Source organism: Salminus brasiliensis, chromosome 1 (genome assembly GCF_030463535.1).
Source record: "Salminus brasiliensis chromosome 1, fSalBra1.hap2, whole genome shotgun sequence".
In the NCBI taxonomy this organism is placed as follows: Eukaryota; Metazoa; Chordata; class Actinopteri; order Characiformes; family Bryconidae; genus Salminus; species Salminus brasiliensis.
Window position 1 is genome coordinate 73,100,336 of NC_132878.1, and position 17,343 is coordinate 73,117,678.

The 17,343-nt window shown below is 39.2% G+C and overlaps 1 protein-coding gene across 3 annotated transcripts; it reads left to right on the top strand.

The window, feature by feature from the left end:
• Positions 1-847: 847 nt before the first annotated feature.
• On the top strand, positions 848-16,575 carry ezh2 (enhancer of zeste 2 polycomb repressive complex 2 subunit). 3 transcript variants are annotated; one of them, XM_072657466.1, is made up of 21 exons: positions 848-994; positions 2,196-2,253; positions 4,354-4,477; positions 6,333-6,461; positions 6,727-6,846; positions 7,824-7,944; positions 8,529-8,711; positions 9,565-9,667; positions 10,510-10,673; positions 10,767-10,864; positions 11,146-11,383; positions 11,678-11,847; positions 12,046-12,140; positions 12,239-12,279; positions 12,557-12,682; positions 12,980-13,158; positions 13,476-13,571; positions 13,860-13,941; positions 14,029-14,109; positions 14,208-14,292; positions 15,204-16,575. In XM_072657466.1, the coding sequence occupies exons 3-21, from the start codon at positions 4,361-4,363 to the stop codon at positions 15,262-15,264; spliced, it is 2,289 nt and encodes a 762-aa protein (XP_072513567.1). In that variant the 5' UTR covers positions 848-994; positions 2,196-2,253; positions 4,354-4,360; the 3' UTR covers positions 15,265-16,575. The 3 variants fall into 3 exon arrangements, with proteins under 3 accessions (XP_072513567.1, XP_072513560.1, XP_072513576.1); XM_072657459.1 differs by lacking the exon at positions 2,196-2,253; XM_072657475.1 differs by lacking the exon at positions 848-994 and having other exon boundaries at positions 2,206-2,242.
• Positions 16,576-17,343: the final 768 nt, after the last annotated feature.

Here is a 17,343-nt window from a genome sequence, read left to right on the forward strand (position 1 = left end):
AAAACACACTGATAATTGCATTGCAGTGTTTGCAATGAGAAATGCGAAGCCTACAGTCTGCCAGGACTCGTAATTGAAAGCTACCACAGTGGAGAATAACGATTCCGGGGTGAAAGCTGAATGGTTTTCCCTCCAAACCAAAGCTGTTAATCCCCATAAAATGGCTTTATGGAACTCTGACGTATGGCGACGTATCAACGTGGGCGGGGCTTGGCGAACCGGATGACCCAAGTTCAGTGAGTCCAGCAGAAATTCTGGGATTAAAAAAAGGACCTGGTGTTCATGTTGCTACAACACCTACAAAAGTACAGTCTCGAGTTTAGAATCACACCAACTGCAGCCCGCTACAATGTTCACTTCTCTTAAGAGAGAAATCAGTGTGACGCTCTCGAAGGCAAAATGTGCACAGATGTGGTTATGTTATATGGTGACGATACGATAATATAATAACACACGATATCATTATAAAACACCATAATAAAAAATAATAATATATGCACGATATTCAGCCGGTATAACCATGCACTCCGATGTAACGGTATGACATAGACAGCAACAGGCGGTCATGTTTAAGTCACTACACATCGTGCACACCTACAAACGAACAGGTATAAATCAGTGCACGTCGTGCACTCCAGTAAAACCTGTGTGTTTTGTTAAAAATGAAGAACAAAGAGAGTTTGTCCACATGTTCCCCACTCCGGGCCCCGTCGCACAGCCACGTCCGATTGGACGAGCCGTTGGTTCGTCGTGGCCAATGGGCGTCCGTGTCTGTGGGAAGCTTGAGTGCGGCGGCACGCGATTGGCTGAGGCGTTTGGCGGTCGGCGGTTGTGCAGTAGGCGGAGAGAGAAGCGCGGAGAGCGGGCAGAGTTAGAGCGGGAATACCGGCGATTATTGAACACAAATCGGACCTGATTTAACCGAAGCCCGGCTTTAATTTGAAGTTTTAAGAGCGAGGACATCAGACTGGCGCAGAGACGGCAAAAGGAAGCGGTTAGTGTTTGTTTACCAGCCCGGGTTGGTTCACCGGTATCCGAAAAAAGAAAGAAAGAAAGCGCCTCCCTTCCCTCTGTTAGCGGGGTTAGCTTTAGCAATAGCATTAGCTTTTAGCTTATCTTACTGATCTGCTCTAGGGTGCTTTAGCCTTTTCTGACAGAAAACCACAGAAATCACTTTATTTAATGTGGACTGGACTCCGGCAGGTAGGCGGTCAACATGTGAATGTGGATCGAGCTCTCTTTCCTCCACAGTCTCCGAGGCTGCGCTAATGATAAGTGTTGAAGTGGAGCCCACAGGGGACCTGGTGGAGAACTCCTCCAGCTTCTCTATCAGCGCTGAATTAACGCGTTTCTGAAGCCCCTCATGCGGCTGCCGTTTTCACATCTGTAACGTTGGCTCAGTAGTATGTGGGGAGCTGATTCAGGGTAAAAAATATAGCTAAACCTGACAGGATTGACAGACTGTCTGCATTTTGATCTGCTTATTGATCTCTGGTCATAACTGACAGTGATCTCCTCTGCTCGGAGGAAGTTTATTTATACACACAAGAGCTAGCCAAGTGTGGCAGGATGTGTTTATCCCCCTCCGGTTCTTCTATAGTGAACGTTTTGTCTAGTGTGTTTAGTGTGTTTTGTGTTATTGTATTCGGGGTCTTAAATATTCAGATTCATATTTCCTGAATAAAGCTGGAACAGCCCAGAAACGACGGCTTCAGCTAGTGTTTAGTATTCAGCCCGGTTTGGTCTCTGCGTTTACAGCTTGATTAACCCGTTAGTGTCCATCAAGAGACTACAGCATTGACGGGGATCGAGGGATGAAGTTGTGTGTAGTGTCACCGTGCACACTTTATAGAGCACATCTCTAACACAAGTACTCAAAATAAAGTGAAAACTGGATTAAAATATAATAAAGCAAATAGGAATAACCGTTTTTGTTCTTATAATAGTAAAACTAAAGATGGAAACGCGTTTTTTATGAAAGAGTATGTTGGTACACCTAGACTAGACTAGCTGTATAGCTGTATTGAGTTTTACTGTGTGTGAATGACTTGTTAAAATCAGTAGTAAATTAATTTTTTTTAACCCTATGGACTAAATAATAAATATAAAAAAAAACACGTATGAGTAGTAAGGGGTTAATATAGGCTGGTGGATCAACATGACCATGTTGATGAAGGTGCCTCTCTCTTATATAGGCTGGACTGAACTCCTGAAGGAGAGCTGCTGTGGCTGACGCTAACTGGTAAACTCACAGTAAGCCTTTGCGCTCCAGCTAAGCAGTTTATGGCCTATTTTGTATTTTTTATTTTGTGTGTAACACATAAATTGTAGGAAGTGCACTTCATAGATTATCTGAGAATGTCCATGTCATATACAAGTTTAAGATTCATTTAGCAGAGATTGGATATCATTATTCTGTGGTAGAAATATAATGTAAAAGTCCTGAATCTGAATGTTGTCTTTTCTCTCTCTTAAATGTAGTATTTTGCTTACAGAACCAGTGAAAGTTACTTTATCAAATCAGATGTGTACTGCTAGGTGTTTATCCACAGTATAACTAGCACTTAAACCAGTCATAATGTGTTTTGTGGCATATATATATTTTTTTTCATACTAAAATGAGCCTAAACTAGTCTAAATCGAATTTCTCATTTGTAGTTTCTAATGTTGGTGTGACAGAAGTCTGGATGTAGTGTTAGTAAGCGAACTGATTCAGTTTGGAAAGAATGAAAATAGTTAAAAGTAACCCTGCCAGAAATGTGGAGACTGACTCAGACGACTTGTTTGTTTGTTTGTTTGTTTTTTGGACAGTGTACCAAAAAGAAACCACATGAAAAACCTCTCTACAGTGTATCATGGTTTTTATGATGTAGATCTCTTTGTCTTGTGAACTGAGATTGGTCTTGTTCATGTTTAACTTTCCCAGAAGCTGTGTGACATCACAGTGTGCCCTGGACATGTGTCTGTTTTAGTAAACAGAAACTTGCATCAGATACATCAATACTATGAAAACTGAACCTATTGGTAGCATGCCTAATGCCAGGCGTGGGCTAGAGGGGTATAAAGCCCTCCAGCATTGAGCTGTGGAGCAGTGGAACTGTACTCTCTGGAATGATGGAGGTACTCCATCTTTTGGGACGAGTTAAGGAGTTGAGTGTAGCAGAATGCAATTAAGTTCTCACAGCAATGCTACAAAATCTACTAGAAAGCCTTCACTGGACAGTGGAGACAGTCTCTCCAACAAAAGCAGGATAAACATAAAATATAAATATAAATAAAATCCTTGATTTCAGAAGAAACAGAAGCAGGTGTCATTTTGTCCATATAGTATGTGAGGTCAATATCAACAGAAGATGCTGTATAGGATATCGGAAAACCGCGCCTCCCTGAAACCGCACACACTCGCGCTGTCTTCCTGTGGGGTGGTAGAGTATGTGAGTAGTTTGAGCATAGTAGCTTGACTTTAAACTTCTCATCTTAGACGAAGAGCTTTGATTAAAATCAGCTCATTTTAAGGAGCAGTAAGTGTGCAGCGGCTGCTAAACAGAACGCGTCTTATTTGCTCTGTGGTTGGTCTAGGTCACATGGATGCACACGTAGCTGCACGGAGCGGAAATGTTTGATTTCTGCTGGCATGCTGGCATTTTTTTTCCCTTTGCCGGATAAAACCAGTGTCAGCATTTTACCTAAGAGGTGAAGTCCCAATAAAGACATCCTTAGATATTGGTCAGATATAATCAGCTTTCCTCTATGGATCTTCGACTGCTAAAAGAATAAGAAATAGCAGCATGGGCAATATTTAAAAGTTTCTGAGTGGAGTATACTTACATTTTTTGGGGAGGCATGGATGTTAGTTTCAGATTGTACACTGTGTAAAAAAAAAAAAAAAAGCAGTCCTGTGTTGTACAAGTCTGGCACCCAGCTCATATTGTTGGCCTGACTCAGTGGCTCTTATTCAGCGGTGATGTTAGACTTGCAGATGGCTAATTCTATTTTTACTGCAATTTTTTCCTGTTCTCATACGTGTTTGGATGCAAAGCCTGGACCAACTTGTCCACAAAGCTGTACTTGTGAATTCGTCAGTGTTACTTGTCGCCGAGTCAGTGTCTGTCGCATCTACTTTCCATTGGAGTTCTTCAATATGGTAGCTGCAGACATTCGTACCTACGCATGGGTTTGTTTAATTCAAGACTGCTTTAACTTAAGGTTAGTTAATCGTGAAGGACTGATTGACCAAATCAGGTTTGGATGCCAACTATAAAAGAACTGTGCTTTTTTGAGGAGGTTTGTAAATAAGTATAAAGCCTGCTGCAGCAGTTCTGTTTGTCATTAAGCCGCTGTGTGTTATTCTAGGGAAACCATGGGCTTGACTGGGAAGAAATTGGAGAAAGGCCCAGTGTGCTGGAGGAAGAGGGTGAAGTCTGTGTACATGCGGCTCCGACAGCTGAAACGCTTCAGGAGAGCTGATGAGGTGAAGGTAAGCATGAAGAACACCACATAGGGAATGTGTATATACAAGCCCTTTATTAAGAGCACCTGTACTTATAACACCTGCCAGTTGTGTAGCAGCAGTAAAAAGCATACAAATCATGCAGATACTGAACAGCAGCTTCAGGTAATGTTCACATCAACTGTCAGAGATCTAGAACTGCTGATGCTCTGGGATTTACTCAGAGTTTACTCAGAATGGTGTAATAAAGAATAAGCATCCAGTGAGCAGCAGTTCTGCAGACAGAAACACCTCATTCATGGGAGCAGTCAGTGAAGAATGGCCAGATTGCTTCGAGCTGGCAGAAAAGCTACAACATGTCGAACCTTGAGGTGGATGGGCTCCAACAGCTAAGGAGAACACAGCGGTTGACTCTGAGGCTGCAGTGGGCACAAGCTTGTCAAACCTGGACTGTTAAAGCCTGGAACAAAAAGGCTAGTCTGTTGAATCTCGAGTTTTGCTAAGGCACACAGATGGTAGGGTCACAGTTTGGCACCAGCAGCATGAATCCATGGACCTAACCTGCCGTGTGTCAACAGTCCAGGCTCAAACCAGCTCTATGTACATGACCATGAGTTCAGTGTTCTTCAGTGGCCTTCCCAGTTTAGAATTCAATAGAACAAAGAGGGGAGAGAGGTAGAGTGGGGAGAAGACCTCAGGAAAGAACTCCTGAAAAATCTGCAGGCGCTGTGTGACACTCATGTCAACACTGCCCAAAAATGCAGAGGATTGTTTCCAACGTCTTGTGTAATCCATTTATTAAAGAATTTGGGCTGTTTGAATGCAAAAGGGGGACTTGCCCAGTATTGGTATAGTGTTCCCTAATAAAGTGCTGAGTAAGTAGGCTTGCAGGATGAGCTAAAAGTGACTACAGAAAACAGGATTTTCTTTGGCCGGTTGAAAACATTCAAACCCTAAATATTTAAGAAATAGTTGCAAGGACATATCTTGTCACGCAGTAAAAACACCGGAGTCTTAAAACATGCTTGTTTGTACACAGCAGTATCTAGCTGACATGCCACATAGGCTAGCATGAAGTACATTTTTAACACTGCATTGAAACATTTCCATTGCGCAAACGCCCCCCATACAGGCCAGCTGTATTCAGAGATTTTGAGATCCTGATGCTTGAGGGATAGCCTTGTCTAAACATTGCCTGGATGGTATGATGCAGTTTCCAGTTCCTCACAATTAATTTGGCCGTCCTCATTGGGTTCTCCAAATGTTTAGGTGATCTTTTGTAGGCTTTCTAATCTTGTGCATGTCTAATCCTCTAGAATGCTAGAATTTGGTCTTCATTTTCACAGCTTTTCTTCAGATTCACGGTCTGACCAATGGTTCTTAAATTAGGGGGGTCTTTTATCCATAACTTTGAATGATTTGTAAGCCAACTGTGCCCTCGTTAGGGTGATATATCAGTGTATACTAGAATCTTTCACAGGATACTTATGCATGTTCATAAAACATAAAACCACTGTCACTTAAAATTAAATTGTTCTAAGGTTCAATACTTTTAAAATGAAAGTTTACATAGCACACAATATTAGTGCCAGTTGTAATACAGCTGATTCTTATGGCTTTTAAGGTAACTGGTAACTGGCAAGGTGCTGTGTTTATGTGCAGTGCTTTAACTACTCCCACTACCCCTCTATCCTTACTGTTACATGCCACTATTACACAGTTACTTCTACAGTGCATTTCTGTGCTGTTACAGGCTACAGTAGTTTTGTGTGTGTGTGTATGTATGTACCCGTAGATATTATCAGATTGTTGTTTTTCGTGATGTTGGTTGCAGTGAATACTAATAAAAGGGTTCTGAAGCAGTGTGTTTTATTATCTACAGAGCATGTTCAACTCCAACAGACAGAAGATTCTGGAGCGCACTGACATTCTGAATCAGGAATGGAAATTGCGGCGAATTCAGCCTGTGCATATCATGACACCTGTGAGCTCCTTACGTGGAACCAGAGAGGTTTGGGCTCTCGCCTTCTAATACAACTCTTGCCACTACATACTGCATACTCCTACATACTAGGATAAAGATAATTTCCCACACAGGATGGAAACATTCTTGCCAGATTGTTTGGTTTTCCCCCAACATCAGTTTGTTTGTTTCAGTACAGAGTTTGTTTGGTTTGATAATTGAATAGTTTTTGAGGGGACAAAGTGTCTGTGATTTAGCCTGACTCAAGATTGCAGTGTTGTTTAAAATGCTACATGACTCTTGTTTTATACAGTGCGCTGTTGACAGCGGCTTCACAGAGTTCTCCAAACAAGTCATTCCTCTCAAAACTCTGAATGCTGTAGCATCTGTTCCTGTGATGTATTCATGGTCCCCGCTCCAACAGAATTTTATGGTAAAGTAAAACATGTTTGTCATAAGTCTGCCCATATCATTATACACTCATTTTAAATAAGCGTTTAGTTTGTAAACTTGTTCAATCAATGTTTAAAATGTACAGTTCACTTCCCTGCCTGTACAATCCATATACTGTGATTTGTATCATGTCCCAAACCAGTGTATGTACACACACACCCATTGATTTAACCAATAGCTGTTTAGCCTGTTCACAAGGAAATTGCAAGGACTGTTTCATTTAGGATTGCTGTTTGAGCAGGACATGATACAGGAAAGCCAATCAGAACAGCTTTTACATGTCTGTCTTGAAGACTGTAACAAAAACAACCTGTTAAAATGTAATAGACAAAGAATAGTTAAATTTGTTAGAAAAACAAATAACTGAATTACTGTAAGGCATGGTTTATTGTTCAGTTCAGTCCATTTTATTGTTTGGCCTTTCAAGAAATCAGTCAATATAAGTGTTGGATTACTTAATTACTAACACAGTTGATAGTGACTGGCCTGTCTGAGACTGTGAAATGGATAAATAAATAATGGAATAATGGAAATAATGGATTTCTCTGGATTTACCCGTCTGTAGAAATACTACAGGCTCCACAAAACAACACAGTCACTGTATGAATCTGTTTAGTATTTAGAGATTTATGATGTTCGAAATATTTAAATGTTCTGGGATGTTGCTTTTTTTTGCTTTTTTTTTTTTTTGCTGTTTTTCTGACAGCAAACTGAGCTGTAAAGTACACATTACATATTAACATTCAGTACTTTTCCCTCATTTGCATATTAAACAGAGTTTCCTAACATGAACAAGCCACATATATGCATTTTTGATCATCTTTCTCACATTTGAGCTTAAGAGGTTTCTAAAACTGTCAATATTACATAATAAAAGTACAGTACTTCTACCTCTGTATTGATACTAGTGTCAAACGATGTAAAACTCCTGATATAAAACTTCTGATTTCTCCCCAGGTTGAAGATGAGACTGTTTTGCACAATATCCCTTATATGGGAGATGAAATCCTCGATCAGGATGGCACCTTTATTGAAGAGCTTATTAAGAACTATGATGGGAAAGTACATGGAGATAGAGGTTTGTGCAAAATAGATGTATTTTTTAAACTGCTACATTTGTAGTAGAGCAGCACAGTTTAGGCAACACAGTAATATGACTATTAGAGTCTGACCTGCCGTATTTTGAATCTTTCTTTATCATTGTCTTAAATAGAGAGGCAGAGAAATTCAAATATTTCTTCTATTAAAAAAAATTGCTCAAGCTCAGCACTTAACAACAGCGTCTAAAAGTAGACCATTAAACTTGTGCGCGCACTGCTACTTTACATGACAAACAGCTAGTAACTTTGCTTCACACAATGTGAGTCTGCTGTTTCAGGATCGATTTGTTATAACCCGATCTATCTATACTGATATGCCCTCTTATGCGTACACCAAAACTCTAATCTGGAGCTGTGATTTGACGCTGAACACAGTAAAGCAAAATGTTTTTTTTTTTCTGGAATTATTTGCATTATTTGCATATTGCGGAGACCAGATTTTTCCAGTAATTATTAACAGAAGCTTTTTCACAGTAGCAGATAGTTTGTGTTATGCAATATATTTGTTTAATCTGTAGAGCTATGAACTGCTCAAAATGACTTCTTTTTTTCTACTTTGTAGAATGTGGGTTTATAAATGATGAGATTTTTGTGGAGTTGGTGAACGCGCTTAACCAGTACAGTGACAATGAGGATGATGACGATGAAGAGGATCAGCATGATTATAAACTGGAAAAGATGGATGTGTGTGATGGAAAGGACGACATGGACGATTCTCGGAAGGACCAACTTCTCAACTCTGAGAGTGAGGATTACTTTCCAGCATTTGATTTAAATTAGTTCATAGCATCAGCCTGAAGTTTGAATTTGTGCAAAATTTCTTATGACTTACTATTACCAGAGAATAACTTTGTTTACCAAATTTTGACCCATAATGGGCTTTTCATGCCTCTGGAGCTCAAAAAATTATTTGTTATTTTTGTTATTGTGGTTTTATCTAAATAAACACCTATTTGGATAATAATTTATATATTTGGGTATACTATTTATGCCTGGTAGGGGTGTTTACCCTTGCTCCTGGAGGCCTGTAGTCCTGCACAGTACCTTTTGGTTCAATTCCTTTGTCAATGGCCGGATTTAGAATGTATGTGCTGGGTCGAAGTCCTCCAGGACCAGGAGCGAATACATTGTAGTGTCCTGAGGCTGAAGCTTTTAACATTAGTAAGAAATTAGAAACTGGCCACTAGGTTAGTGTACTTGATGTTGTGGTTTTTTTTTTTTTTTGTAAGCTTTTATGCTGATACGTAATTAAAAAACTGGATCAGCATTACAAATGCAGCAAAGTGAATAAAATGCAGATATATTAGTACAGTAGCCCAGCATTAACATTTTGGGGTATTTTATTTATTTGAACAACTATCTGCTGATTCCAATATAATTTTGGTATTTAAAAGCAGATTGCCATTAACAACATCTATAAAGTTTACCAAGAAGTAAATCCATGATGCAAAATTACTGTTAACAATGTATATTGTACAAGCATTAACAATGTGCTTGTTGAAGAGGATGAACTCTTCAGTGAACCTGGAATGTGGAATCTGCCTTTTGTCTATAACCCGTCCTTTGATCTGGAGCTCAGTGTGCAGGTGTTGTTACAGGTCGAAGCAGCGACTGTTCCAAAAAGTTCCCCTCTGACAAAATCTTTGAAGCCATCTCCTCCATGTTCCCTGATAAGGGTTCACCAGAAGAACTTAAAGAGAAGTAAGTTCTGAAAGTGCACTGCATGCTTTCTAGCTCACTATAAAGTGGCTTGTTATTAACCAGTAATGCTGTCCTGAGGCACCATAATAAACCTGTTTTGTTTTTGGTTTGAATAAAGTTGGCCAGCAGAGTTGTCCGTTGTAATGCTGATATAAAAACTGCAATATGGAAATAAGTCCTAACCTGTTCTTGTTTATTATTTTTTAATGCAACTGTGAGTGTTTTGTGGGTGTTTTGATAATAAAGGGGAATTAATTCAGTCCAACCAAAGGAGATGATTTTGCACACAGTGCTTAAGTCACGATTGAATATTTGAAGTATTGTGATATGCTAATTTTTGACTACAGATTATTCTGCTAAACCTCATTATCTACAGGTTGTTGTTTTGTTTTTGTTTTTTTAAGAAAAACAATATTGGGCTTTCAGCAATATTTTTTCTGAGGCAGAAAAAGTGTTTCTACATTTTTAACAGATTTTTTTGCACATGTTTTCTGAAATCAACATCGACTCAATTTATACAGTGGTATGCAAAATCAAAACTGAAATTTGTTACTGTGAATAGGGTTGTGGTTGTTTTTGTTTTATTTGTTTGTTTTTTTGAGCACTCTTCTTGGCATCATTATTTGAGTTAAGCTGAATTGGTTATTTTCCTGGCACAAATCCAACTTTTAAGCACATCTGTTTTAAAGTATCCTAGGAACAATGCTGTCGGAGCTGCTGACTGGTGCTGAGTTTTTTGCTGACGTTGACTGTAGTGTGATGAGACTAATTAAAGAAAGTATTAGAAAGTACCAGTAAACTACAAGAATCCGTATCAGTTTTTCTCTTTTTTCACTGTGCAGGTATAAGGAACTGACTGAGCAGCAGCTCCCAGGAGCACTTCCCCCTGAGTGCACCCCTAACATTGACGGACCAAATGCAAAGTCAGTACAGCGAGAACAGAGCCTGCACTCTTTCCACACCCTCTTCTGCAGACGCTGCTTTAAATACGACTGCTTCCTTCACCGTAAGTCTGCATTCTGTTTAGGTGTTTGGACTTGGAGGTCTAAACAGTTTCTATGTAATTTTGATATATGTTCGTTTTTGCTCTTCATAACAGCTTTCCACGCAACTCCGAACACATATAAACGAAAGAACATGGAGAACCTGGTGGACAGCAAACCGTGTGGCATTGACTGCTATATGTATCTGGTTCAGGTAAGGTCTCACCTTCAATGCTTCTAGTTAAAATCACGAGCCAGACATATAGGCCTTGAGTTTTACATGAGATGCTCTGCAGAGATTAGATGTAGTATCAGAAATGTAGTTTTCAATTTGCTTTTATAATAGGTATTAATTATTATACCTTTAATAATTAATAATGACCCTTGCTTGGCTAGTAAAATGTTCTATCCTGTTTTAATGAAAGGCTGATATTTCTAATGGCTGGTCTTTCTAATGCAATAAGTGGTTGTTACTCTTATTTAATCCTTTTTCAGGATGGTATTGTGAGGGAGTACCCGGCCGGTGTCGTAGCAGAGCGTGCAAAGACTCCTCTGAAGCGTTCGACCGGCAGGCGCAGGGGCCGGATCCCAAACAGCAACAGCAGGCCGAGTACCCCTACAGTCAGCGCAGAGACTAAAGACACAGACAGCGACCGAGAGGGGGGCACAGACAGCAACGACTGCAATGACAAAGATGATGATGACAAGAAAGATGAAACTACTAGCTCCTCAGGTATAGAGGCCAGTTTTAAGGCACTAAAGTAATATCTGGTCTTTGGTGGTTTCCTTCAGTCGATGGGTGGTAATTGGAGGGGGTGGGGGAGTTGTACAGAAACAGATGGGCTACAGTCTGGAACTGTAAACGTACAAAGTGAATCCATGTATTAGGTGTTTTCGATAAAATGGCCTGTAAGGGTTTCTGATAAATAAATATGAATTGGTTTGTACTTTGAGATCTGTCCACATTGTTGGAAAGTCATAGAGAAAGCCCTCATAATGCTTGTACTGTGTGTCTGTTTTTGTGTAGAGGCGAATTCACGTTGCCAGACTCCAGTGAAGCTGAAGGTGAGCTCTGAGCCTCCTGAGAACGTGGACTGGAGCGGAGCGGAGGCTTCTCTCTTTAGAGTGCTCATCGGCACTTACTATGACAATTTCTGCGCCATCGCTCGACTCATCGGCACAAAGACCTGCAGACAGGTAGGTTGTTGGTACGACTGGGGAAGGATGGGACACTTGAGAATTTTTCAGAACAGACTGTTGCAGAATCTACATTCCTGACCAACGGTATTATATGTGCCATTAAAGCCAGTGGTGGCCAACATTGCAGCCTCATTTTCACAAGCCTAACTGCACAAGAAGTCATTCACAAACATAGTGGTTCATTTTCTTGGCTAGGTCTATGAATTCAGGGTAAAGGAATCAAGCATCATTGCACGTGCTCCTGCAGAAGATGAAGACACGCCTCCGCGGAAGAAGAAGAGAAAACACAGGTATGTTTCTGAAAGGATCTTCAGCTGTAGTGGCCTTGCATTTGTTTGTTAATCTGTTGGAATGATCAGTAACGTTTTCTGTTTTCTGTGTGTTGTAGATTGTGGGCAACTCACTGTCGAAAAATTCAGCTGAAGAAAGGTTTGTGTCATTGAGTGTGAGCTCTTTCAGATTAGATTTAATACATGATGGGCCTCTTCAGCAGCCATGGCAGCCCATTGTTATTTCAAAATTCAGATGTAAAATAGCAAATATTAAACCAAATATTTGTAAAAAAAAAAAAAAAAAAAAAAAAAACAGTAATAGAATTAACGCTAACCTTAATTCTTAAGTCATTGTGTACTGAAATGAAGGCTAGATTATAATGTATAAGCCAGAGTGCAGATTTATCTTGTTGCCCCCCCCCCCCCCCCAACAGATGGTTCCTCCAACCACGTGTACAACTACCAGCCATGTGACCACCCACGTCAGCCGTGTGACAGCTCCTGCCCCTGTGTCACTGCCCAAAACTTCTGTGAGAAATTCTGTCAGTGCAGCTCAGAGTGTGAGTATACACACACAGACACACATTATTGAATGTAGATATTCATTAAGGCATGTTGATGCGAAAAACTAATCCCAGACAACCAGGCAAGTGTTTTAGTGTCTACTATTGTACATTCAGTGTGTGTTTATTTTTTTTTTTTTTTTTTTTTTTTATTAAATAATTGAAACATTTCCTAAAGAATCATAATAAAATTACCATTAAATTATCATGTACATGTCTACCAATTAGATAAAAAAAAATACCTATTTGATGTCCTTTCAGACCTGATTTTTGTTCTCTATCTAATATATGCAGGTCAGAACCGGTTCCCAGGATGCCGCTGTAAAGCCCAGTGTAACACCAAACAGTGTCCATGTTACCTGGCTGTCCGTGAGTGTGACCCTGACCTGTGTCTGACCTGCGGAGCCGCAGACCACTGGGACAGTAAGAACGTTTCCTGCAAAAACTGCAGCATCCAGAGAGGAGCCAAGAAGGTCAGTCAGCACTTTACTTTGAATTAGAATAGGTTTTATTAGTTTTATAGAAATGTGACCTTCAAGGAATTTTTGACAAGTAACAAGGTGATAAAGATTCATAAAAGCAGTCCACGTCTGCCATGTATTGATCTAAATACTGTATTGATCTAACAGTATGCTGTATCTGAAGTATTAAGAAGGACTAGTGGTAACTTCTCCAGAACTTGTGGTTCTCCAAAAGCTACTAGTGACTTGACTGCTGTCGTAGAATATCAGTGCAGACACTGTATGTGTTCAACATGTGACCTGATGTGTCCCAACTCTTTTGTGTTTAGCACTTGCTGTTGGCGCCTTCTGATGTAGCAGGATGGGGCATTTTTATTAAAGAGCCAGTTCAGAAGAACGAGTTCATCTCCGAATACTGTGGAGAGGTAAGGTGCTGGCTGTTCTTTTAAAAGATGCTTTTGAGAATAAGGACTTCCGCCATCCATCTAAAACAAGCACAAGAGGAGAAAAGGGAGCTATATTGCCCTGCATGACCCTACTTGCGTGCTAAAGTGCTTAATTAGAAATGGCAAATGTTTATCAGCAGCTATAAGTTTTTTAATGTGGACATCAAAGTGATTCAATACTACATTTAAATGTTGACCTTGTTACTGTTGTTGTTGAAGTCTTGTAACTGGCTTGTAGCTCACTCCTGTTTCTGCTCACTTCTCTAGATAATCTCCCAGGACGAGGCTGACCGCAGAGGCAAGGTCTATGACAAATACATGTGCAGTTTCTTGTTTAATCTGAACAATGGTAGGTCTTCTCTCAATCTATTCTCTTCAGAAATGATGCTCTTCTAGTGTAACACTTTTTGTAATACGACACCTGTCTTTACCGTAGATTTTGTTGTTGATGCCACAAGGAAAGGCAACAAGATCAGGTTTGCCAACCACTCTGTGAATCCCAATTGCTATGCAAAAGGTGAGTGATCTGAAATGCTGTGCTTTGAAAATGTATTAATATTAAACTGGAAAGGTGATCTAAGTGTCTGTCTTCATCATCTTTCTTCCCATGAACAGTTATGATGGTTAATGGGGATCACAGGATAGGCATTTTTGCCAAGAGAGCCATACAGACTGGGGAAGAGCTGTTCTTTGACTACAGGTAAGAATTGGCTCTCCCTCTTAAGTTTGAGCTGCTCAGTTAAGACAATATGATTAACTTTACATTTTAAACATGCTTTTTATTGTCGGAGTTACATTCTGTTTAGGCGTTTTAGACAGTAACTTCTAATGTACATATTAAACTGGGTTGTGTTTATTGCTTAAAGCCACATTATGTAGACATTTTACCTTAAAATAACAGCTTAAGTCATTTGATTCTCCACTGACTTGCAATGGGGAGCATGGTCCGTTATTGCCGCTCTAGGCCAATGCACAAGCCCTTGTGAGCACAGAGTAATGCTGCGTGTAATGCTGCATGCAATACGTTACTCTACCGCCACAGTCCACATGCTTCTTTCACTTCAGATAACACTTCTGTGTCTCATAGCTTGTCAACAAATGCACATTTATAGCTGTATGTACTGCAGCAGTGTTGAAGTTAGAGTATTACACTCTACAACTGGGAGAGGAGCCCAGAAGCGAAATATACTAATTGTCGCATAATGCTGCGTTTATCTTTTTAGCTGTATATATATTTTTTGTAGTGGTTGGGGTTTTTAAAATAAATTAAATAAATGTAAAAAAGAAAGACCAACTTGAATGTCATTAATCTTACACTTCAAACTGTGTGCTGAGTAAAGGTTTTTAATCTGTGTAACGAATGTTGACATTGTAATGCTGCAGTTTATTTGCACATTGTATATTTTCACACTCTTAAGAGGGAACAAAATGTGGGTGTGCAACATTTTAAGGGTGTAAATGTGACAAACGATGCAAAACTTGCAATTATTTCACAGTCTGCTTAAATGTTATAGTGGTCCTAAGTGTGAATAATTATACTGTGACAGTCTCACACTGTCACACTGTACAGCATCATCTCACACTGTCTTCTTTTTGTTTTGTCCTTTTCAGATACAGTCAAGCAGATGCTCTCAAATACGTGGGCATTGAGCGTGAAATGGAAATTCCATGAAGCCATCTACCTCTGGGACAAATGCCTTACACTCTTCAGGAATTTTCACTCCACATGCATTTCCAACACGTTTTCATATACTGGGTTTTATAGGATGAGGGTATCTACTTGGAGATTTTTAGCAGTTTTTTAGAGTTCAACCTTTTTTCTGTCTTTTTTTTTTTCTGTACCAACAGGTATACTCTGGGATACACTCTTTTGACCGTAACTTGAACATTCATACTTGTTTACAGCTTAAAGTTTAGTAGAGATCCTTGGATGGGTGTTTTAATGGCCATTGTTTTCCCAGTATTTCTGTTTTGTTTCATTTATTTTTCTGTTTCTAAATTGTTTTGAATTTTGGACCAAATTCACAGTACAAAAACAGGCTGTATGTTCATATAATACATCTGTTCTACCACAATCTCTACTTTGATTATTTTTTTTTCCATATGAAAACCAAAGTCACTTTTTCTGCTTGCATGTCATCTCACATGCATCTCAATACAGAGGTATCAAGTACTATCTGGAAAGTGGTTCCATCCAGATGCTGTAAAATAAGTATGTTTTTAGAATAAACTGAGGAAAAAAAAAAAAAAAAAAAAAAACACAAAAAAACATGGAGGCTAGATTCTGTATCTAACTTGCGGTGCCTTGAAATTACCACACTGAATTGTGTATTGGGTTAGATGTCCGAAAATGTTGGTAAATGTGTACTTTAATCTGGTGTATGCATGAACAAAGATTTCAGATGGAGTAGAAATCAGGGATCTTTTCAATGTTTTATACTTTTTTTTTTTCTCGCAGTCTCCACAGAGTCTTTCAAGACTACAAAGTTGAGCAGCTTTCAGTCAGACCTGACACTGTAGGAAGGAAAATCTGGACAGTCGATAAGGTCTTCCCCTTATAGTTGACCTATACTGTTAACTAGAACACGAGATACAATCAGATCAAGTGTGCAAATGCTAGCAACCATGATAAAGTCAAAGCAATATGACCAGCCTTGTATCATGTTAAGATCTTAAACTGTCCGTATTTATTTGACCAGACTGTAAACAGTTTTTGCTACTCTAATTTATTAAACTGTCCTTTGCTGTGATCTGCCAGATAAACTACATGATTTTCTTCTTGTGAGTTAGATAGCTGTTCACTGGTTTGTTTCTCCTTGGAAACAGTTGTTCCAGCTTTTTGTCCTTTATTTCCCTGGGGATTTGTGACCACTCCGTTTCTCCCTCTGCCTCCGAGCGTATAAGGTGCTGATTTATAATGTTTACAGGGAATATTGTTGAAAGTCATAAATAAAACTGAAATAAATGTTAGCCTGTTGTTAAATTCATCCAAGACACTTTTTTTTGTACTGCATTGATCCAGAAGGCATTTAATTTACATATGTACTGCAGAATATGTGCACAGTTCAGTGGTTGAGATGTAAATAAAGTTATTCAGAGTGGATCTGGTGTGAAATGAATCAATGTAGAGAAACTTACCAACATTTCATTTCAGTGGTGGTAAACATTTTTCACTACCAAAAAAGTGTTTGAGTTTAATATGTAATGTTTAAAAAGTATATATTTTGAGGGGACTATTTTGCCATTCCTCATCCTTCCACCATGAAGAGAAAAATGTTTAGACCCAAACTGTAAAATCAGTAAAATCATTACATCTATGGAAAAAAAAATGTTTTTTTTTTTTTTCCAACAGTGGTTTTGGTGTCTGTGTTCAGTGAGTTTAAGCATCTGGTTAGAGTAGAGTCCTAACTGCATGGTCTGATTAGGTGAACAATTAGAAATCTGTTTTTTGGGATTTTGGGGGGGAAACTTTATCTTTTAAAAAACATTTTAAACTAAAACTATTCATTGCAAGTTATTGTCATGTGTAGACCAAGACTGCTGGGGTCTTATCTGTCCTAAGATGTAATTCACTCTTAGCCTCTTATTCTGTCTATTTAAAAGTTATTTGAGCAGTTGTCACTGCAGTAAGCCTGTTTAATCTGAAGCGCCTGTAGGTCTGTAATCTCACGTAACCTATCTCGTAAAAAGCGCAACATGTATTATTTTAACCCAAATTGAGGATAAAGAAGCAGCCCACGATCCTCAATAC